We start from the raw sequence: 23345 nt of genomic DNA on the forward strand, positions 1-23345 counted from the left end.
TCAGAAATTCTTCTAGCTACAAAATCTGTGGCTTCTGATTAAGAGATAAAAATGAGGCAGATGCTTTTTGTGTGGACTTAAACATACTCTCTTCATGGTGACACCTTCACACTTCATGAATTTTCCAGAGAGTTCACTGAGATATTGTAGTGCAGAAGTTATGTCATTAATCTTTGTAGTCCCAGGGCCCAGGACAAAAAAGGTTATGAATAAATGTCTGTGGAAGGAAGGAAAAGAAAGAGAGGAAGGTAGAAGAGAAAAAGAGAAAAAGGGAAGAAGGAAGAAAAAGAGGAAGGAGAGAGATAGACAAGGAGGATTATATGATATGAGATGTGAACATCTGAAGGTAGAGGTGAACTCTTGACACATGGTAAAGTGGACAGCATTGGGATAATTTCTCATTTTCTTTTTCCATACCTTTCTCTCTCACTACCTCCAGTGTTTTCTTGCCCCTTTCTGGCCGTCCATGTCCTTGTTAACGAGGCGACCCCAGAAGAGGTACTTCTTTTCCACTCATTCTTTCGTGGAAATTGTCTTATTTTGCTGTTTATTTTAGAGTGAGCAGTCAAAATGGGAAGGATCTTATTAAACCATTCTTGACAAAGCGCTAAGAACCATAAGGGCTAAATGCATGAGAAATAGTTGAAAATTGGACACCTGGGACCTAAGTTTGAGTTTGGGAAGTTCTACTCATTAACTGTAATTTTGGGTAAGTTACTAGGCACCCATCTCTATCTCATAGGGCTTTTCTGAGAATTATATAGATAATTTAAGTGAAGGTGTTTTTGTGTGTCTTCTTATAAAAATGTGATTTTTTTTCACTAATATAATTTATCTTCATGATATTTCATTTAGGCTGAAATTTTTCCTTTATTATATAAAGCAGGAATGAGAACCTCATATCTCTATAGGGAGCAGGAAGATAGGGAGTGTGTGACCTGTCTAAGTAGGAAGTCACTAAATCAGTGCCAGCTGATATTTCCCCCCTGCAATGTGGGAATAATTTCACTCAATCATTTGATTTTTCAAATCAATCCAAAAATCGTCATCTTTATGCAAAATCTTCTGATGGTTAAATGTTGGCAAGATTTTGTTTTTTCAAATACTGAAGGCAAAACAATACATGGAAAATGGGGGAAGTAAAAATAGTCTGTGTGCTGCCAGTTTGCAGTATTTGCCCTAAAAATGAATTGAAGAGAGTCAGGCCCAGGGCCAAGTGGTTAAGTTTGGCACACTCCTCTTAGGCAGCCCGGGTTTTGTTCCTGGGTGCAGACCTACACCACTCGTCAGTGGCCATGCTGTGCAGCATCCTACATACGAAATAGAGGAAGATTGGACATAGATGTTAGCTCAGGGCAAATCTTCCTCAGGAAAAAAAAAAAAGAATTGAAGAAATGCAAGGATGCTTTTACCTCACACAGTGATGCAAAAATTGAAAACGGGCGCTTCTAAAACTTTCAAAAACTTATCCCTGTTACTCTGTGACTGGTAAAAATTTACCAGAAATGTTTTGCTACCAAAATGGTGTTTAGATGTGGAGGTTGTAATTAAGAAAGAATGTCTTTAAAAAAACGTATTATGGTTTTTTGAAAGACAATTTTTAATAAGTAAATATTTATGAATTTATTCCTATGACTTTCAACCTATAGTTTTGTGCCTTTTAGCCTATCAGACAATGTGCCAATTTTATCCTACAAATCAAGAAAATGATTTAAAGCAAAATTGCAAAAAATAGTGGCCCTTTCCCAGAGGAGGGACTCATTAACTTACTTAGGATAGCAGGTTTCAGGATGGAAGAAAATGATAATGCAACAAGCTCTCACAGAGCCCACTCTCTTCTGAGAGTTAACCTTTGTGCTCACAAACAGTTATCTGAGAAATTTCTGAGGTATGAATGGAAATAATAGCGGATTGCATTACCTACATCCCGAAGGTCAGAGGTTCAGATTACCAAGGTAATGAAACTTCAGAGAGCTGCTCCCGATCTATTAGGTTTGTCAGTTTTTATAAGCACACTTACTTCAGGCACGCAATTATAACATAAAGGGCCTCTATCGGTGAAAATTCAGCAGCTGGATCTTAGAAGTATTCAAATGTCAGAGGAGGGAGAGGGTGTCCTCCTTTTTATCAAGCTTTTAAGATGAATCAGGTGGTGAGGGTGAAATAGAGAGGAAGAAGGGAGATGAGTGAAAATACATTACACATAAAAATCCATCTCCAGATAAAAATTTTGTATTTTTCCCAGAGGTGTCTCAGAGGGTAATCATAAGCATCAATTACCTTATATTCTTCCATTTAAATGGCTTAAGAGATCCCAAGAGAGGTGACACAGATCATCAGAAACTTCCAACCTTATAAAAACCCTAGAGTGATAGTCTTTTGTAAAAATGGGTTATTTATGGCCACATAGATCAACATAACTCGTACTGATTTTAATTTATAATGAATGTCACCCAACACTGGTTTTCATTCACAGTTGATATAACACCAGATTGGGACAAACTCACTCAGGTGTTCTACATGGAATAGGAAGCATCTCTCTTCTTAGGCTGTAACAAAACTCAAGGGCTTGATCAAAATCATGTGATTATTAATGCCCGACCAGGAGTCATTTTACATCCTTTTGGGGGGGGGGAGGGTGAGGAAGAGTGGCCCTGAGCTAACATCTGTTGCCAATCTTCCTCTTTTTGCTTGATGAAGATTGTCACTGAGCTAACATCTGTGCTAGTCTTCCTCTATTTTGCATATGGGACGCTGCCACAGCATAGCTTGATTAGCAGCGTGTAGGTCTGTGCCAGGGATCCGAACCTGTGAACCCCAGGCCGCCGAAGTGGAGCCTGCGAACTTAACCACTATGCCACCAGGCCAGCCCCTTTACCTCTTTTTATAGAATAAAAATGGGTAGATGATTACCCTAGAAGGTAAAATTTTCTTTCACAAAACAAATATTTTAATTGACACTTTTCAAATCAGATATTTCTCAATATTTGGTAATATTTAGCAACTTTTGATTCCACTATTGGCCAGATCTCAAGTAATACCTCCCATGAGAATGATTTCAATACATGATAGGTTCAGTGTCGGCTTTTTTCTGATTGTGATAACGGATCACTACAAATTAGCAGATCAGCTGTTAAACACTACTCTGCTGACCAACTAAATCTGAACTTTCAGTTATTGTGGTTTCTGAAGTAGCAGGAACAGATTAGATCCATCTGTGAGCTCTTCTAACTGCCTGGAGTGTCCTGAATGAAGCCAGGGAGGAACCCCTGTCTTCCCGAAGCAAGTCCAGTGGTCATGTTCAAGCTTCATTTTCCTGTATCAAGCTGGAATTCCGTTTATAACCAATGCTGAAGATGACCCACTGAGAAAAATCCATCATATTTCTGCAATCTTAGTAAATGATTCTTGCTAATAGGTGATAAGTTACAAGATAGCGGGGAGGAGCTCTCATAGGTAAGAGCACAATATTACACTGTATCAAAGTAATACATGGACGTTTCTATCACAACTGGTTGGTGTGATGGAAACTACATTCCCAATCGTAAAGGAATGGAAGAAGGGAGAGAGGACCCATGAAGGTTGAAGATGTAGAAGAGAGAGTCTGCCTCTGAAGAAGACTAGCACAGGGACCTGACTTGTGGTTTTTATTTTTTAATGTGTCCATTTTAAATTCATTTTGGTACTCGCACATCAAGGGGAAATAAAGGCATGAGAAGCTTACTTACATGGTTTAGCCCATGTCACATCTATGGCTGTGTGGTTGAGGACACTCACGGTGACATTGGGTCCTCTTTCTGGAAGACCAGCTAACGTCGTCACAGTCACTTCTTGGCTCGGTGTAAAACCCACATTGTTGTGTACAAAGACCTTGTATGCGTACGTCGTAAACCTAAAAGGTTGTTTTTTAAAGAGTCATATATAAATTTCTCTTCTACAGAAAACACATAACTTCCCTTTTCCTCCCCAAATACAGATTTTCCTTTTTTCCTGTACAAAATGCGCAATTTTCTTTTTCCACTGACAAAATACATTATCTTCTTTTTCCTCCCTACACAAGAACATATTATTTTTCTAACTCTCGAGCCTTAACCAAAATGTCAGGAAAATATTTTATTAGCTGAGCAAAGACCGCTATTTAAAACACATGTGCTTTATCATTTTTCTCCCTCTTATTGTTTTCAGAAGTGGGGAGGATTACAGCTCAATTCAAGATGCAATTACAAATCTGGCAGCCTGCCAGCTTTCTATCTGAATTTGATCCAGAGAATTTTATGCTCTTCTTTTGGGAAGCTCGTCCATTTTCAAATATCAGGACCCCTCATCACCGTTTTCTTCCTATACCTGTGCTTCTTCCCCATAATCTCATTGGCAGACAGATAAAGCCCTAAATTAAATCGTAACTGTGACCAAAGTGTACAACACTCTCCCGCCGAGAGTTTTGCTACATTGAGCTGTAGTTTACCAATGTGGGAATATATTTACTTGTGTCAATACAGTGGAAACTGAATATTGCTTTGCGGGAAGAGAAAACTGGACTTGGCAATGTGATATGATGAGGAATTTCCATGTCATATATTGAATTGATGATAGAGTAAAGCCCCCCATTATCTGTCCCTTTTGGCCCTTTCAGGCAGAAGACGATCAGATTTTGTTTGGTTCAAAACCACCTGGGCAGGAAAATGCTATTTATAGACACAAGCCAGGCTTAGACAGGACCATAGCTTAGACCAAGAAACTTGCTTTTAGACATCACACAACATATGACCCTCCCCGGGGGGCATCCAGGACTCAGGGCAAATGCTGGCCTCAGATCATCATCACTTTATTTGGGTTTAAGATCACCCAGGATGCCTTGCGTCCAATGCAGATATGAAATTTGTCTCAGTAAGTCACAACCTGTGAGTCATGACAAGGGGAGGCTGCGATTTGCAGAATTGTGCTATATAATTTGACTAAAATTTTTCAGGATTCTCACAGCCTTTGGCTAGCACCTATGTAGAAGAATTTGCTTGTCTCACTTTGTTTCGCACTCATGGTCCAAAGATATTTTTGCAGGGTTCTCCCTTGGCCACATTTAAGGATGTTGCTCTGTTATTGCAGCTACCGGTAAGGACATAGTGACTTCTTTGAAGCTATTTGCCTATTTCCCCCAAATAAATATTAGCATCAGACCGTCTGCATCTCTCTGCTTTACCATCTCTCCTCGCGTCTTTATTTTCTTTCTTTCTTTTCTGCTTTGTGTGTTGGAGTGGGTTGAATTGCGTCCCCCAGAGAGATACGTTGAAACCCTAACTCCTGGTACCCAGGAATGTGAGTTTATTTGGAAATAGGGTCTTTGCAGATGTAATCAAGTTAAGATGGATTTGGGAGAGTCCTAAATCCAATGGACTGATGTCCTTATAAAAGAAAGAAGAGGGAAACTTTGATACAGAGACACAGACACACACAGGGAGAAGATGGTCACCTGAAGACAGGGGCAGAAATTGGAGCCATTTTGCCACAAGGCAAGGAAAAACTGAGGCCACCGGAAGTTGAAGGTACAAGGAACGTTTTTCCTCTAGAGTCTCTGGAGGAAGCGTGGCCCTGATAATACTTTGATTTTAGGCTTCTAGCCTCTTGAACAGTGAGAAAATAAATGTTTTAAGCCACCCAGTTTGTTTATAGCAGCCCTAGGCAACGAATACCTATGATTCTAGCAAGTGCTATATGAGCAAGACAACTGAAAGATAAAAATAATAGCATTGACGGAGTACTTAATCTGTGCCCGGAATTTTCCACATGTATTAACTCATTCATTTCTCACAACTTCCCTCTAAGGTGCTATTACAACTTGATCCTGCAAATGAGGAAAATAAGGCTCAGAGAGTTCCACAACTCGTCCGGGTTGTCGCACTAGTGAGTGGGAGAGGACTGATTCAAATCTAGACACTCTGATTGCAGAGCCTGCTCTTGTGACCATGATGCTATCCTGCCAACATAATCGCGATGGTGATGATAACAGTAACAATGACAATCACGGTGATAATCTGATCTGTCCATCCTTGGATGATGTCGTATCACTGGGGCTAGATCTTCGAGTTACTCTTCTAGCAGAGGTGACAGATTTTTGCTTACACTTCAAGCAATCTCACCAAATTTCCTTTGTAACCACGAGTATGTATTTGAAGGACGGTGAGTTGGGGTTAAGAGGGTAGCAAGTCTGTGCCAAGGGAACGAAACCAAGCTAATGGCTCCCAGGGGAACAGAACCAACGACCTCCTTCATTAGCTCTCTCCCCGGGAAAAATACTTTTAATTGTGTTTCACTTCAGAAAAATGGCTTAAAAAACATTTAGCTAGAGTCTAGATGCCTAATCTCCTGTCCTACAATATTTGAATTTTTCTTCCACATGTCTATGCCATTATACTTTTAGTCAACTTTATGGCTTTAAAGTGCTATCATTTTCATGGTTCTTTTCTATAGTGGAATCAAAAGATCAGGTGGCATTGAGATGGTGAATTGTAAATAAATGCTGTAGGGTCTTAGTTCTTCTATGATCCTTTAAGCTATTTCATCATAATTTAGGTATGGTGAAATATACGATTTATGTCTGCATAGAAGAGATTTAGGCCACATAGATACATACCACTGGAATGCCGGTTTTCCAAGTAACACTAAAACTTTGGAGTGAGAGATGGCTTCAGAGTTTATCTGCCTCAAATAATAAAATATCTGCTACATTTCACAGATTAAAAAACTGAGACCCTGAGAAGTTAAGTGGCTTTGCCTGAGGTTGCACAACTGGTGGAGAGGGTTAGGTGGACTCTTGTTTCCTCATTTCTAATATTAAATTCTTTCTGCTAGTCATTATTCTATTTAAGTGAGAGATCAGTAGGCATTTCACCTGATGTCATGCATTTGTCTTTTGCATTTTCTTTAACTTTCATGGTTAAGTTAAATTTTTAAGGAAATAAGATCTTGAATTCTCTTAAATGAAATACTAAAATACATTGTTTTTACTGCATCTGAAAACTAATCTTTATGTTAGTAAGTATATATACCTGTGACTGTATGTCAGTTTATACTTCACCACTTTTGGTCAAAAAAACAATGTATTAGTTTGAGGGGCTGGGCCTGTGGTGTAGTGGTTAAGCATGCTCTGGTTTGGTGACCCTGGTTTATGGGTTCGGATCCTGGGCACGGACCTACATCACTTGTCAAGCCATGTTGTGGTGGCAACCCACATACAAAATAGAGGAAGCTTGGCACAGATGTTAGCACAGGGCCACTCTTCCTCAAGCAAAAAAAGAGGAAGATTGGCAACAGATGTTAGCTCAGAGTGAATGTCTCTGACACACACACAAAAGAGAATGCATTAGTTTGCTTAAAGTGTTTTGTTCATTTGCTCTAGCACATCATTTTTTAGATGGACTTAGGTGTTGATTATTAATATCAAATGGGACAGTCCATTTAATTAATAATAAAAAAGTACTTTTAAAAGAAAAGTACGAGGCTGGCCCAGTGGCATAGTGGTTAAGTTTGTATGCTTCACTTCAGTGGCCTGGGGTTCACTGGTTCAGATCCTGGACACGGACCTACACACCACTCATCCAGCCATGCTGTGGTGTCATCCCATATGCAAAGTAGAGGAAGACTGGCACAGATATTAGCTCAGAGACAGTCTTCCTCAAGCAAAAAGAGGAAGATTGGCAACAGATGTTAGCTCAGGGCCAATCTTCCTTACCAAAAAAAAAAAAAAATAGAAAGAAAAAGAAAAATGCTAGATCAATTGACATCATGTATTTATGCAAAACTTATGTGCATCAATCAATTTCTTCCCTAAATATTAATTGTGTTCCTTAGATATCTGTTGAAAAATGTACCATTTCAAACCCTGTAGGAAACAGTTTTTGAAATCTGCAAAGTAAATGAATACTTATATTGAGTCTATACTGTAGAAAGTAAAATCAACTGTTTGAAGGTCAATTTAGGAACACTAGGCTGTTCAATAGTTACTCACTAAATGATTAATTTGTCTGAGACCATCTTCCAGCCTCTCCCTTCATCCACATGCAGAAAATGGTAAATTTTGTTGTGTTGTAGACATGACTATGGTATTTTTCCTTGTAAAAGATAACATAGATTAAAATCTTATTTAGGGAACAATACTCATTTCAAGGCTCAGTTGTTATTACTTAAATGAATTAAACAACGAGATTCTGTTTAGGTGATGATCACATTCGTTATGTTTAGCATCTAGGATGTTGTTAGTGTTCAATAAATATTTTTGAATAAATGAACAAATTAGTGAATGAATGAGGCGATGTTGTATCAGACCTCAGAAAGGTATCAGAAAGAAACATCTTCCTAAGTTTCAGTAGGGATCATTTCTCTATTGGCCAGGTAGATTTTTGTGTCACTAAACCAACAAAATTATATGTGACCTGAAAGTTCTGAGACTGAGTACTATAGTAACTATGAAATATGCATTCATTAATTTATAAAATTATCTACTCAAGGGGCCAGGGAGGTGGTGCAGTGGCTAAGTTCGCAAGCTCTGCTTTGGCAGCCCGAGGTTCCCAGGTTCAGATCCTGGGTGTGGATCTACACACTGCTTATCAAGCCATGCTGTGGCTGCGTGACACATATAAAGTAGAGGAAGATGGGCGCGGATGTTAGCTCAGGGCCAATCTTCCTCACACACACCAAAAAAAAAGCAAAAAAAGTTCTCACTTAAAAACAAATTTCTGTAAAAATGTATACACTCCAATAGAACAGAAAATCTTTAAAATATTTATTCATTTCTTCCTTTTTCTTTCAACACACATCAGATAGAACACCTCCTTTAACCTTATCTAGTCAGGAAGTCTTCACAGAGGAGGGAACTTTTGGGCTAGGTATTGATGACTAGTGATATTTTGTCCTGTGAAGACATTTGTCCAGTGAGAAGCATTATTTAGGGCAAAATGTGTGAAGGCTTGTATCTTGAAAGGGTCTGATATGTTTTTGGGAACCAATAAAATTCTTCAGCGCAGCTACAGTACGCCTCGGGTTATTTTCATCAGAATTAAAAATGTGTCAACTTTATTGATGTCCTAACAGATTTCATGTGTCAATATTGCCACCAATATAAATCACGCTTCTGAAAATGCAGGCTATTCAGTTGCGTCTTCCACTAACTGGTCTTCATATCAGCCACAACCCAACGCATTCTTGAGTACAACGTTACACACGAAAGGATTTGAGAAACCTCTGATAGCACACCATTCCTTACAGCCTCAAGTCCTTTGTGGGAATAAATAAATAAGCAAACAAATAAAAATGCAACACTGTTTCCACTGCTGAAATCTGCAGTGGTTTGAATTTTCTGTTGATGGGGGCTACTTTTTCTTTTCACTACTTGTTTGTTGCTGAAAGATTTTCTTTTCTAAAAATGCTGCTGAAGATTTCGGCTTTTGAAATTGAAGAATAATGATTACCACACTTGAAAGTTTTTACAATACATCTTGGATGTTAGTGAAAGTTGCAGCTGTCATATTCCTGTGTCTATCTATATTTATAATACAAGAATGTCACACATCAAATAATTTTGCTGTAATTTCTGTGTTTGTTCTACTCATCAACATTGGCAAGAAACACAAACAAAGAAATAGAATTTTTTTTTGAAGACAACATTAGGGATTAAAACCTCTTATGACACAATGCATCTTCCAGATTCAGAGGCTTCTTTTTCGTGAGGTAAGTTTTCACATCCTTAGAAAAGGATAGCATGAGGTAAATTTAGACCAATGAAAAAAATCCCAATGGAGAAAAGCACCATGACTCTACTAACTTAATTTAAACGTGAAATAGATACATTTTCACTCATTTTGAATTAAGTACATTGTTAAGTACACCAATGTTGACAGAAGTTGGCTTTCATTCCTAGACTTGACTTTTATTTACATTTTGATATTAAAGAAGAAAATAACAGGATCTACCTTATGTTGGTGGTCAGGGGAGAAAGGCTTTCCTTCCACTCACCCTCTATTTGTGCAAAGTTAACTTCCATACTTAATAGCTATAACTTAAATATCTTCATGTTATAGGAATGTGTGTCCTGGAACTGACCCAGTCTTCCTGTATTATCAAAGCAGGAAGTCAGTCATCTGTACTCATTTAATCCCATTACGAAGGAGGAGAACGAAACTTATACTCTTTCGAATATTATCACCCAGAAACCATGTCCTCTTTTAGGGCTTGAAACATCTCTATTTTTTATTTTTGTATTTTTTTGAGGAAGATTAGCCCTGAGCTAACATCTGCCACTAATCTTCCTCTTTTTGCTGAGGAAGACTGGCCCTGAGCTAAGATCTGTGTCCATCTTTCTCTATTTTACATGTGGGACGCCTGCCACAGTATGGCTTGATAAGCAATGTATAGGTCTGCACCTGGGATCCGAACCAGTGAACCCCAGGCAGCTGAAGCACGGTGCATGAACTTAACTGCTATGCCACGTGGCCAGCCCTAGTGAAACATCTCATTTTTGCAGGTTAAAAAAAATTAGAATCTGCGTCAGTAAGATTTAAACTTACCTTTTATAGTATATTTAGATTAACCACTTAAACTTGAAAACAATCAAGGCCAACCGCTCTTTCAAAACAAGAAGAATATTTATTAACTTTGAATGTTTTCATTTAAAGAGAATACAATTAGTGAATTCTTGAGGAGTCACATGAAGGTCTCTCCAGACTGTCATTGCAAAAGAAATATTTGTAGAAATTTATAAATAATTGAAAGTACTAGGAGTGAGAACATACTTCCCTTCATAAATCCAATGGCAGCTGTTATAATCTACAAGTCAATATTTTCCTTAAAACAGAAAAAAAGAACTTATTATTTCTTGTAACTTGCTCTTCCTTCATCAAATCCAGAACAAAAAGGAGGACAGGCCATGACTGTGTTCTCAACAGTTTTATCTGATTGCTCAGGAACCAAGGTACTGCAAGATGCTGAAAATCACATCCTTAAAATGAAGGAGGTGACTGCCCGCTTGCTAAACCCTACCTGACTCACCTTGGCAGCATCAGGTGAAACTGCACGTTCACCAGATTTTCCCAGTGATGAAAATGTCAGGAAACCCAAAGTTATGGCTCCCCCAGCAACCACAACTTGGCCATCTTGCACACAATTATTAAGGAAGAAAAGTTAGAAACTGACAAACGACAGTTACACCGAGTTCGTGTCCACACAAACAGAGCAAAATTCAACAATGAGGCAACCAGCCGTGTGAGTCAGACAAATCACCCCCTACCTAAGATATTCATAAGAACAAAAGCATTTTTGTTTAAACTATATTATCGGATGATTAGCTCAATATTCCACCTTGTAAGTGGAGATATAAAGGTAAAAAATAACTACTAGAATCTGAATAACTACTAGAATTTGAATTTAGAAATATAACATTTTAGATTAAATTGGTGTTTTTTTTAATATATTATAAAGATATAGCTAACCAAAATAGACCACTTGACCAAGGAAATTGACGTCAATTTATATTTACTCTCACAAATATATTCCTGAAAGGATGTCCAGTGAATCTTGAGTTAATTTTACTTTTTCTATCAAGAGAAGTCCATTTTAAAAACTGATTCTAGGTGTAGCTACGGTGACATCAGGTCAACATGGGAAGAAACATTTCAATGTTCCCTTTATTTATGTAGATCTAAGTCAAGAAAGGAATAAGGAATGGTGGAGTCTGGGGAGAGGAGGAAATTATGTATTCCTCCTAAAGGCATTAGAATTCCATCACTTCTTTCCCCCCCAAAATAGCCAGTCAAACAAATAAGTCAACAAGACAAACATAAACCAAAGGGTAGTGTTGCTAAGGGGCTGCCACAGAGGTGTGCAGCAAAATGAGCCAGCCCTCAGGTCTTCACCCCTGCAATCTGAGAGACGGCTAGACCACCAGCAGGGGTGGTGAACCCTGGCTGCCGGCAGTCAAGGTGGGTAACAACAGCCCCTGACCAAACAAGATCAGTTGTTTTCAACAGAAAACCTGGCGCAGCACATAGCGCCCACCAGAGGACTAATTTCCAGTTTTTTCTCAGATTTGTGTGAGAACTCCCCTTGGGCTAACGTGGCCTCCAGCTTTTTTTGGACTTACAAAGGGAGAGGGCTAGAAAAAACATTCTCACAATATGAAGACTCACGCCGTTTGTTTGAATATTAAAAAGAAATGCATATTGCTTTTTATCACAAGCTGGTTATGTGGGTTGTAGCAGTATTTGAACAACAACAAAAAACTTTGCTAGTCCTAGCAGAAAAAAAAAGTCCCTTGACATTTAGCATTATGAAGCTAGTCAAAATATCACCTCAGCACATTTTGTTAGATGTACACGTCCCTTCTAGAAGCAGCTGTCATCAGTGTGTTTATGTCAACTTATGCTTCAATTTAATTTGTAGGGGTTTAATTTGATTTCCTTCCTTAAATCTTAGATTTGGACTTCTCATTCAAAGTCCTTAGAGGCCTCACTAAAAATTCAATAATAAATTTTCGGACTTGGTCTTAATTCTTTAATGAGTTTTTATTTCTTCTGTGAAGAAAGAAAATTAACTTTCTGTTTTTCTGCCAAACAGCTCATGGCTGAAAATCAGATTCAGTCATGTTAAATAAAGTTCTATTTATTTTAGAAATTGTTATATTTAAGGCACTTAGAGTACACAAATCATAGACAACTACTTTTCCATATGATTTTCCTAGGCAATGTTGGTGACTCTGTAGTTAACTGTGATGATAGCAATTAACATGTTTACAATTGTGAGTATGTGTGTGTTTCCTCCACTAGACTGTGAGTTCTTTGGGGGTTAGGGCTATGCTGTAGTCATCTTTTGCTTTTTATTACAGTGCCTCTCTGCATATAGGAAGCAAAAAGAAATTGCTAAATAAAGGAAGTTCTTCAACTGAAATGATAACTATATAGCGATGCCGGAGTAAGTAAATAATGAATAGAAAAATGGTGGCGGATAGTCTAATGACCTTCATAATTTAGGTTGAACAAAAAGATATGCTGAGCTAAATACATTAAAGGGGAAGCTGATTCAGACCAGGGAGAGAGTGGGCAGAGAAGCCCACTAGGAAAATTCTTGGCCAAGACCCGGAGGATGATCTAGCCAGACAAAGGAAAATGATGGCAATGGGGAGACGCTGAGGGAGCGACTGTTGCACGTTAGAGGTACTGAAAGTAATGCTGACGTGGCTGGAACACAGAGGCCCAGTGAGGAAGAGGTGGGAAACAAGGCCAGAGTTTAAACAGCATTCAGAGAACAGCTAGTCAGTGGCGACTCTAGAAAAACAATCAACCTGATAGAAAATTTATTGAAAAATAGGTCTGGAAAGTTTCATAAAATAATATATGATTTTTTGAAATGCAATTACATTGCTTGGACTCATGAGGTTTAAAAGTCATTTGAATTCCATCCAATCGCCTCATTTTATAGACCATAAAAGTGAAGCCCAGAGAAGTCAAGTGACTTGCTGAAGGTCACAAAGCTAGTTCTCTAGCACAAGATGAAACAGGACCCAGGTCTCCTAACTCTCCCACGAAGTCCTTTTTCTGACATTGCCTATTTGTCCATTTCTTGATTTCTTTGAACTCTAGATTGATTTCTTTCAAGTCCCAAGTCTGCTAACTAAATAAATTTTGCGGACGGAATCAACGACTTCTAACAATGATTGCCCAGAAGCAGAAAGCATTTTCAAGCGCCAGTCATCCCTCCAGTTTTGCGTGTGTTCAATATTTCCAAATTCCTCTATGAAGTTTTCATGTCTGGCTAGAGCTGTGACAGAGGTAATAGGTTAAGGCTCAAACATCTACAAATTCGACTTCAAAAGGCTTATTTTAAGCATGCAGTTAAGATGGAAAATATTAAACAAGCTGACTGTTGCGGTTGGGTGATTAATGCCTCAGATAATAACGGAACATGTTTTATTGCATAACTGATAACATGGTCACACAATGAAGACACTAAGATACTTTGAACTATTCCACATGCCTCAAACTAAATGCCAGCATTTGTTTTTATAGTTTTAGTAATCTCACCTGCTAAGACCCTTATCTTCATAAAACCACTGAGTTCCTGAATAAATATTGTGCCACAGATTTAAATCTTCTGGGGGATTTGATGCAAGTGGTTGCTGGATTTTACGTCTCAGAAGCTCATATCTAAAGCAAAAGACAAGCAGAAACATCAGGATTATCTCAACTAATGATATTACCAAAATTCAGGTTGTTTCATGGTACCAGTGTGTGGTGTGGCTGTGTAAACATAAAGAAAATATCTTAATTTACAATCGCAAAGCTGTTTCCAGATAATCATTTTTTTCTGGTTCAAGTGTTATGTATTCAACTATTTTGAAACAATTAGTTACATTCACAGTTTGCTGTTATCAGTAAGAATGATAATGTTTTAGTTTTCTTCTATGTCAGATTTGCTAAAACTTTATTGCAAGTTACACACAAAGTTGAAATACAAATAGCTTAAAAGTTAATGATTTCCTAAGATTTCTACCATCAATACTCTATAAACAATGATAACATTATCAACTCCATAGTCTTGGCGAAGTGTCAAATTGTTATAAAGCCGGTTCAGAATCAAAATTCTTTTCATACATCTTATCTATGTCCCTCACCACACGCTTTGCAAATTTCTAGATTAATAACGTGCCAAAGAATTATTGTGTTAGCTTTGGAATTTTGAGGCATATCTGTGCAAATTATCATTTAGAACATGCATCAAGTTTGCTTAACACATATAAAAATAGACTTTGAAAATCAAGAGAAGGATTACATAGAGAATTGTTAGAGAATAGTGATTGTTGTTTCAAGAGCTCTTAGTTCCTGACAATATTGTCGTATTTCCACTTTGATGAACTTTTATCGTTCCATATAAATCAAGATACACAATATGAAAGTGTATGAAAGTTACGAATGGGAGATACCCAAGAAGGAATTAGTCCTATATTCGTACATGAGTAGAAGTTTCCTTTCTTCCTTCCCGGAGAGATAAGACAACCATAGCAAAATCCTAAAACACAGTCACTCTCTCTTACCTCAAATTGGGTCCATTTGGCCTGGATGGTGGCTGCCAAGAAATCCCAACATACGATTCACTTAGTGGAATCACCGACAACGGGCTAACACCCTGCGGTAGGGTGGGGTGAGTGGTAACATGGGTAGGTAAACTCTCTGTGCATCCTCCGAGATACCCATTACCCCCTGAGCAAGCCACAATGGTGACAGAATAATTAGTGAAAGGAATCAGGCCAGTAACCACTTGACTGAACACCGAGGAAGTAACATTGATTATCGTGATGTGAGGGTCAGGCATGCGGATCTCATAGCGAAGCACTTCTCCATTCTGGATGAGTGGGGGGTTCCAAGTGACCTGAAATAACAGATAAACTTAGAATCAGGCTGACAACACAGGAACAGAGCAACTGCAGTTCATCAGGCCTAGAATTTTGCTCTGTCTCGTTTTCAGTTAAATCACTTTCTAAATGCCTACTTTCGCCTTCGCCCTTTGCACTAGACAGTAATGAAGGGTTTGGGATCAATTAGCAGGACACCAGGAACTAGATGAAATTGCTGTTTCCTGGACTTGGCTTTTAGTCTCGTTACTTTCTAGGACTGTCAGACTAATACACACCTTGGTGATTCATCCCCACCGTGGGGGTCCTGAAGGACACAGAGCACACACACGGAGAAAATTCACACGTCCCCATGCATCAATGGGGCAGTGGCAGGATTTGATAGCTTTCTTGTTTATAACTCAATTAAATGAAACACCAGAACTCCTTGCTTTGCATTGTTAGCCTGTACTCTGAACATGTCACTACTCTTTTGTTTTTTGGATGGTTGGGGGTGGGGAATAATTATTTGCTTTTTCCGAGGATGCATAATTGAGTTCCTGAGTCTCACTTGTGCATAATGTAGAAAATAAAGCAATAACAAGACCTCTTCTTCTCAAAGATAAGAGATACATAGGAAGCTTTTAAAAAGGCAGCCAAAGGAGGATCCTGTTTAACTAACTCCTGCACTTGAACATCAGAAAAAGGAAGAACATTTTGTAATGGAATATCACAGTGTTTAACATTCCTTTTCTGGCTAAATTCTGTAAGGGTGTGGTGGTAACATACTCATGTTCTTTCGGGGAATAAGCACCCTAGAAAATGTGCAGAAGCCATTAAAAATCACTTATTTATATGCTATCATGACTCATCTCTTTTATTGTTGCCTTACAATGTTCCTCAAATTTTATGGTATACATTTCATCTCCCAAATAGACTAGAAGCTTCTTGACAGTGTGGCCTAAATTGATACCCATTTAATGCCATGTACACAGAGACGGAGGTCGGTAAGTAATTGTAGTCATGGCCGATTAGATTATACTTTTCTCTTAGCATATAGTTGTTTTGAAACTTTAAAAGACGGATTTCCACAAAGTGATGTATTAACATCTACGTGTGTGATTCTATAAAAAAAATCAAAGTTAGAAAGGAGTAATAGAAAAATTAGAACAGAGAAGGTGACAAAATGAACTCCCACTACATGTCAGTTGGGTAGTCATTTGATGATTACTGTCCCAATTTATAATTAACAACGGCCCAATATCTATTCAAATTTTACTTTGTTGTTGTTAGTGCTGGGGAGTCGACTCTGGCTCCCAGCAACTCTGTGGACAGCAGAGTGGAATGCTGCCCACTCTTTGTGTGCCATCCTCTCCCCTCTGGTGCTGTGTCAGACAGTGTTCCACTGCTCTTGATAGATTTTCATGGCCAATTTTTTGGAAGTGAGTGGCCAGGTCCATCTTCCTAGTCTGTCTCGTCTGGAAGCTCCACTGAAACCTGTCCACCATGGGTGACCCTGTTGGTATTTGAAATCCCAGTGGCATAACTTTTGGCATCATAGCAACACAATGTGACAACCGACAGATGGGTGGTGTGGTTCCCTGGCCAGGAACGAACCTGGGCCCTGGGGTGAGAGCAACGGACCTTAACCACCAGACCACCAGGGCTGGCTCACTCAAGTGTTCCTACATGGCTTGAAATCATTGCTAATTTTAAAAACTTCCTGGAAAGTTCCACACTGTGCTGGGAGTGAAGAGAAGTTTTAGATGCGTTCCTTTCCTTATGAGCATAGGGGATTTGTCTGGATGTAGAAAAGATCAAAGAAATGTAAAGAAAGCAAAGCTTGTAGAGAGGACACAGGATTCTATTTGTCTGGGTGGTGCAATACTCTCCGTGGGCTCAAAAATGAGTCAAGGTCGGACTCAGGGGGCTTCCTGGTACTGTAACGTCACTGAAAAATGGAAGCGTTATTACAGCTCAATTCAACCTGACTGTTTTGTGGAATACCACTTCCTTGCCCCTCGAAACCAGAACATTCTAAGAGTTCAGGTCAAGGTTTGGCAGTACTTGAAAGAATTAAAACTTAGAAGATAGTCTGTGTGAGCAGTTTAGCTAAGAGTGAATTGATTTGGAACTCGGTATTGAGGCTGAGAAAAGGCGTTCATAGGATAAAACTTGAATAAGATATCTATCAGCAGAGATTAAGAGATTTGACAGGGTGACTCTGGAGACAGTTATCTGAAGATCTGAAAAAAAAATCCCTATTTTCTCTACTATAAAATGTTTACATCCAGAAATTAGCTGTTTTTCTCATTTAAAAAGTTACAGATCGAAAAATACATCTTTTCAACCCTACTGAGTTGGAAGACATGAATCCATTTCTACAGAACATTTTTAGAAGTATTTTTATAACAAGGTGGAGAAGGCCATTGTCATTATAGTCAGCAGGCTAAAAGAAATGGTATCTAATTTGATTGCCCTCTTGGAAATATCCTGGAGCCATTATTAAAAATCAATGAGTCCAAGATTTTTAAGGAGCTGGCTAGCTAAATATTGTATTCTATTCTTTCCTATGCTTATGACCACATTTATCGTAGTGTGGCCAAAATGTATGCAATTAAAACTTTCAGGCTTTTTAATTCCCCCTAATCTTTTTTTTGTGTGTGTGAGGAAGATTGGCCCTGAGCTAAATCTGTTGTCAATCTTCCTCTTTTTGCTTTAGGAAGATTGTTGCTGAGCTAACGTCTGTACCAAACTTCCTCTATTTTATATGGGACACCCCCACAGCATGGCTTGATGAGCAGTGCCAGGTCCACACCTGGGATTCATATCTGCAAACCCCAGGCTGCCAAAGTGGAGCGTGCAAACTTAACCACTATGACACCAGGCTGGCCCCTCCCCTAATCTTTTATATATCCATTGTTCACAGGAAGGATTAAGAAATATTATTGCAGCGCAGAAAACTCAGACCAAAGAGTGTGTTCCTCGCCTGAATAAGCAAGAGATGTGTTCTCTAAAACAATCATTTTACATTGAAATTTTTACATAGAATTATAGTTTATGGTTAGAAATAAAATGTTTATTTCAGAGATGCCTTGCCTATGATGATTATTTCTTATAATTGAGTAGTTCTTAATTGTTTAGATTTCCATTTTTCCGTTTAGTTATTATAAGTTTTCAGAAACTAGGAAAGGTGTGTAGCTGGTTAGGTGGCTAAGGAGCCACTGACTTTAATGAACTCCTTCAGATCCCTGAAGAGTGGCGTGTCCTAAAGAATCAAGACACCTCCAAAGATGCCTATTTTAAGCAAAAATATATGAATGCAGGTTAGTTGGTTGGTTTCAAGCCTGAAAAAAGTCACACACATAAATATTGTAACTTCCTTCCTTTTTTAATTCCATCAAACTATATTTAAGAACTTTACGAATGAGTATTTATGAAGATTGACATAGTGGGTTGAGAATGGGCTAAGAATAAATGTCCCTGATAGTTGATCCAGGCCATTCAACTAAAGCTGTGAGAATCTGAGCAAAACACTTCACGTCTCTGGGTCTTGGTTTCCTTTATGTCTAACGTGAAGAGACCATCCTTGTCCTCATGTCTACATATAAGATTGTATAATCCTAAGACTACCTAATCAATACAAGCTATGAAGGCCTGAGAGTATGGTAATTTGACCCCATATAGCAATTTCTCTTAACAACTGACTCCCTGGAAAGCTTCTCATACAGTATAAAGTGTACGATAAATATTTGTTGAAATAAAATTAAAGTTCTCTTTCAAGATGTCCTTTCCTTTTAAAATTGTTCATATTAACTTTTCATCTCAGATATTAGATTTACATTTTGCAATCAGAGAAAGAGTACAAAGATTTATATAGGAAAAGTTAATTATAGCCCTTGACCTCTACCCTTCCCATCCCTGTCTATTTCCACTCTCTCAAGGTGAAAGGTGATAACTGGGAATGCATTCTTTCATACTTTCTGGTCTGTTCATATAAGCACAGCAACTAGACCCAAACATAACGTAAGATTTCTCACTTTTAGTTTTTTTTACAGAAAAAAAAATTATTTTATACCCATTAAGCTGCAACTTGCTTTCCACACTTAACAATAGATGTACCTTTTTTTTTTTGCTGTTGCGTAATATTCCTTTCATGGCCAAATACAAATTATTCCGTTAGTATCCTACTGACATTACTTTACCGCTAAAAACAATGTTTGAAAGTGTATGCATGCATACCATTGTATTTATTTTGTATTGAATAGATTAGCAAGAATTGCTATGCCAAAAGGTAAATGCATGCTTAATTTTAATCATTATCGACAGACTACTTGACGAAAAGGTTGAAATAATTCACTTTATCACAAAGTGTCCATGATTTGTGTCCTCACAAACTCTTGAAATTACTGTTCCTTTTAGTTTTTGCCAATATTTCTTAATTATTTCTTTAATTAATTTGCATTCCCTTGACTTTTTGTGAGGAATAAATATTTTCAAATATTACTATTTGTGCATCTTCTTATTTAAATTATTCATCCATATTTTATACTTTTCTCCTATCGAATTGTCTTTTTGTCATAACTTATTAGAAGTTCTTCATATCTTATGGGGGAATAGTGTATTTTTCTATAATATGTGTTACAGATGTATTTTTCCAATCTATCTTTTGGAGTTTAACTTTATTGTGAGGGGTCTTTTGTCCTGCAAAAAACGATCAAATTATTTTCTAGCTACATATAGCTATCTTTTCTTTTAAGTCTGCTGAGTTTCTCTTTGGTTTTTTTTGGAAAGAACTCCCTAACATTTAAACTATATAAAATTCTTTATTTCTTCTAAGCTTTTAATTTATTTAACCTTAAAATTTGAATTTACTGGAATTTAGTTATGATATAATATGATAGAAAGATCTATTTTTTTTCTACACGTGGATTATCAGTTAGGCCAGTATCATTTTTAAAACAAATCATCCTTTCCCAATGAATAAAATGTCACTTCTATAATAAGTGCTCACAAATACTCGCATCTGTCTCTGAGCCCTCTAGTCTGTTTCAATGACCATTTGTCTATTTTTATTCTAATATCATACTGTTGTAATTCAGCGGCTTTAGAGTAAGTATAAATGCTAAAGAAGATGTCGCCTTACTATTTTTCTCTTCCACAATTTTCTAGAATATTTCAAGCATTTAGTCATCTTCTTAGAGTTTAAAATAATTTTATCCAGTTTGAAACAAAATGAAAACATTATTGGCATTCTGATTTGAATGATTGTTAGGTGTACATGTTAACTTTGGGAGGACTGACTTGTTATGGAATGACGTCCTTCCATCCCTGAAGACAGCATATTCTCCATTCATTGCAGTGTAAAGAAATCGAGAAAAGCATAAGCTTTTGGAAGCATAAGCAGAAGCTTTTGTGAATCCCAACTGCTGCTCTTAACGTAATCTTAGGCATTTTACTTAATCTCTCAATTCTCAGTTTTCCTGCCTGTTAAATGGGGATAATAATAGCATTTATCCAATTGGGTTGTAGCAAGGATGAAATGAGAGCAATTCCTGGAATGTAATATGAGCTCAATAAATATTTGTCAGTACTTTATTTCCTTCCATAAGATTTTATAATTTTTTTATGGTTTGATTTAAGCAGACATCAAAGACTGGCCCATCTTCAAAAATAGGTGAGAATGATGATTAAGATTCAATTCCTTTTACTTTGTTTTATCATCAAACCTGTAAATGAGCGCCACTGAGAGTACACACCATAGGAAGGCCATGCATGGACACGACCTGGGTAACACCATATTTCCTCGTGGCACACGTGCCAAGGCTGGTGAGCAGAGTGAGGACTCGACTACACGAGGAGCCGAGAACTGTAGGCCTGCTCTCTTTTATTCTGCTTTAACTGTGAGAAGATGAGGCTGTGGATGGGGCCATCAGAATTCAGAGGTTCATGTTATCACCTCAGAAGAGATTTTTTGCTACATCAAAAGTATACGAATTAGTTACTTCTACATTTTATTTTTTATTAGTCCTCAACTGTGCTCAAGACTTCAGTGCAGCCATCTTAGAAACTGACTTTATCCTAATCTGATTTGACACTGATTTTTTTTTAGAAATGGCCGCTGAATCTTACGACTTCTTATTCTGTATCTATTTTTTAAAAAACATGGACTTTCTCATTTAGTCAGTTGATTTAAGAGTTTGTTGACAGATTTCCTGACGTTGAACCATCCTTACATTTTTTGGAATAAAATCAGATTTGTCCTGGTATATCATTCTTTCGATATACTCCTTAATTCAACTTGCTAACATTCTATTTAGAAGTTTTGGATTGATATTCATATATGAAACTAGTCTATAGCTTTATTGAACTATCTTTTTCACGTTTTGGTAGAGCACTTTTTACCAACTTTATATGATAAAATGATTTTTCTTACATGATTAAATACCAAAGAAAAGTGTATGGCTTTCACTTTATCAGATAACACAATCTCTTTGACATTCTATCTTATTTATTTTCCTTATAATCAAGTAAGACGTTAAGCATACGACTTCAATATGCTGCCCTGTGCTCCACTTTTCCCTCTTAATGCTTATGTCTATGGCAAGTCATATCACATCTCTTTAAACTTAGTAATAAGTTACTTTAGATTGTTTTCTAGTTTTTCTACGTATGTATAGGTTCCCTTGCTTTCCCTGTTAGACTGCAACTTCTTACAGTTCTAAACTTCGGAGTTTAGAACTTCTAAACTTCTTGCATGGCATAGTGAAAAGAAGACACGGCACAAAATGGGAGGAAATGGTGAAATCCCAGTGGATTCCCTTTACCAGCCCCCATCCTATCAGCTGGTACTTTTTCATCCACTCAATCTGATTTGTGCTTTCTCCCAAGTCCTTGTCACTTCTGGGCATACTATATATTTACTTGTGTACTTCTGTACTTCTGTCTAAAATTTAAACCCGATTAAGGTAGACGTTTTGTCTTGGTCTCTACTGTATCCTCAGTGCCTAAAAGAGGCACTCATAAAGATGTGCTGATGCTCAATAAATGTTAGTAGAACTGAAGTTATTATTGTTGTTGTTGTTAATATCATTGATGATTTCCTTCATCCCAATACTTGGAACGACTCAATGAGGTAAATATTGAATTTATTTCTTAACCAATGCATTAACGACTACTCTTCTGTTGTTCCTCATACATATTTTATCTATTTGCAATTTGAACTTTTAAATCTTATGTTTTATAAAGAGAAATCATTGCATCGCTGTCACATGCCTCCATTTACCAGATAAGCTGTATCACTAAAGCGTGTACTTTGGCAGTCCTAAGATCTTTCTGAGCATAATGTGAACCAATAATACGGAAGCATAAATTTGTTGTTTTAATATTATTTAAATACGTATCATCCAATACTAGATTCAGTTGAATATTCCTAATGACTGTCTTCATTGATAACTTTTGATTTGCTAGTTATAAATGAAATGAAAATTAAATAAATAAAAGGTGTGAATTTTAAAAATCATCACAGGAGGACAATGTCTGTATATTTCAGGTACTTCTCAGAGACTTAGCTTCCTGACCTGGTGTGTATGTGGGAGATTCAGCTCCCAAACCAAGCTAATCTAAACTTTACTGTCTCAAGCTGACAAGCTATGTATATTGTTTCATTCCTGGATGAGGTTACAAAATCAAAAGAAAGAATAAAAAAAGAGAAAAAGCCAGGCAACTTCTTTTAGATACTTTTTGATCATTGTTTATATATGCCAAATCAAGTAGAACTATGCAGTGAGCCATCATTCTTCTGAAAATATTTGTTCTTTTTCAGATCTGCCTAGTTACTAAATTTTTTTAGAATCCAGAAAAATGTCCATTATATAGCTTTGCCTTTGGGAAGGGACTGTGTTTACATCACATCATATTGATAAGTATTGCTACGGAAGTTTTGCAAAGTTCCCTTAGGATTAAAAACAAAAGT

At 37.4% G+C, this 23345-nt stretch overlaps 1 protein-coding gene across 1 annotated transcript in view; it reads right to left on the reverse strand.

The window, feature by feature from the left end:
* The window catches only part of USH2A (usherin), a 743449-nt gene that overhangs the window by 221739 nt on the left and 498365 nt on the right, over positions 1-23345 (reverse strand). Inside the window, exons 42-44 of the mRNA XM_070501449.1 lie at positions 15074-15408; positions 14064-14186; positions 3729-3892 (exon numbers count right to left, since the gene is read on the reverse strand). Of these exons, the coding sequence (XP_070357550.1) occupies positions 3729-3892; positions 14064-14186; positions 15074-15408 (622 nt within the window). The remainder of the gene's footprint in view (positions 1-3728; positions 3893-14063; positions 14187-15073; positions 15409-23345) is intronic.

The sequence above is a fragment of the Equus asinus genome, chromosome 30 (assembly GCF_041296235.1).
Source record: "Equus asinus isolate D_3611 breed Donkey chromosome 30, EquAss-T2T_v2, whole genome shotgun sequence".
NCBI lineage: Eukaryota > Metazoa > Chordata > Mammalia > Perissodactyla > Equidae > Equus > Equus asinus.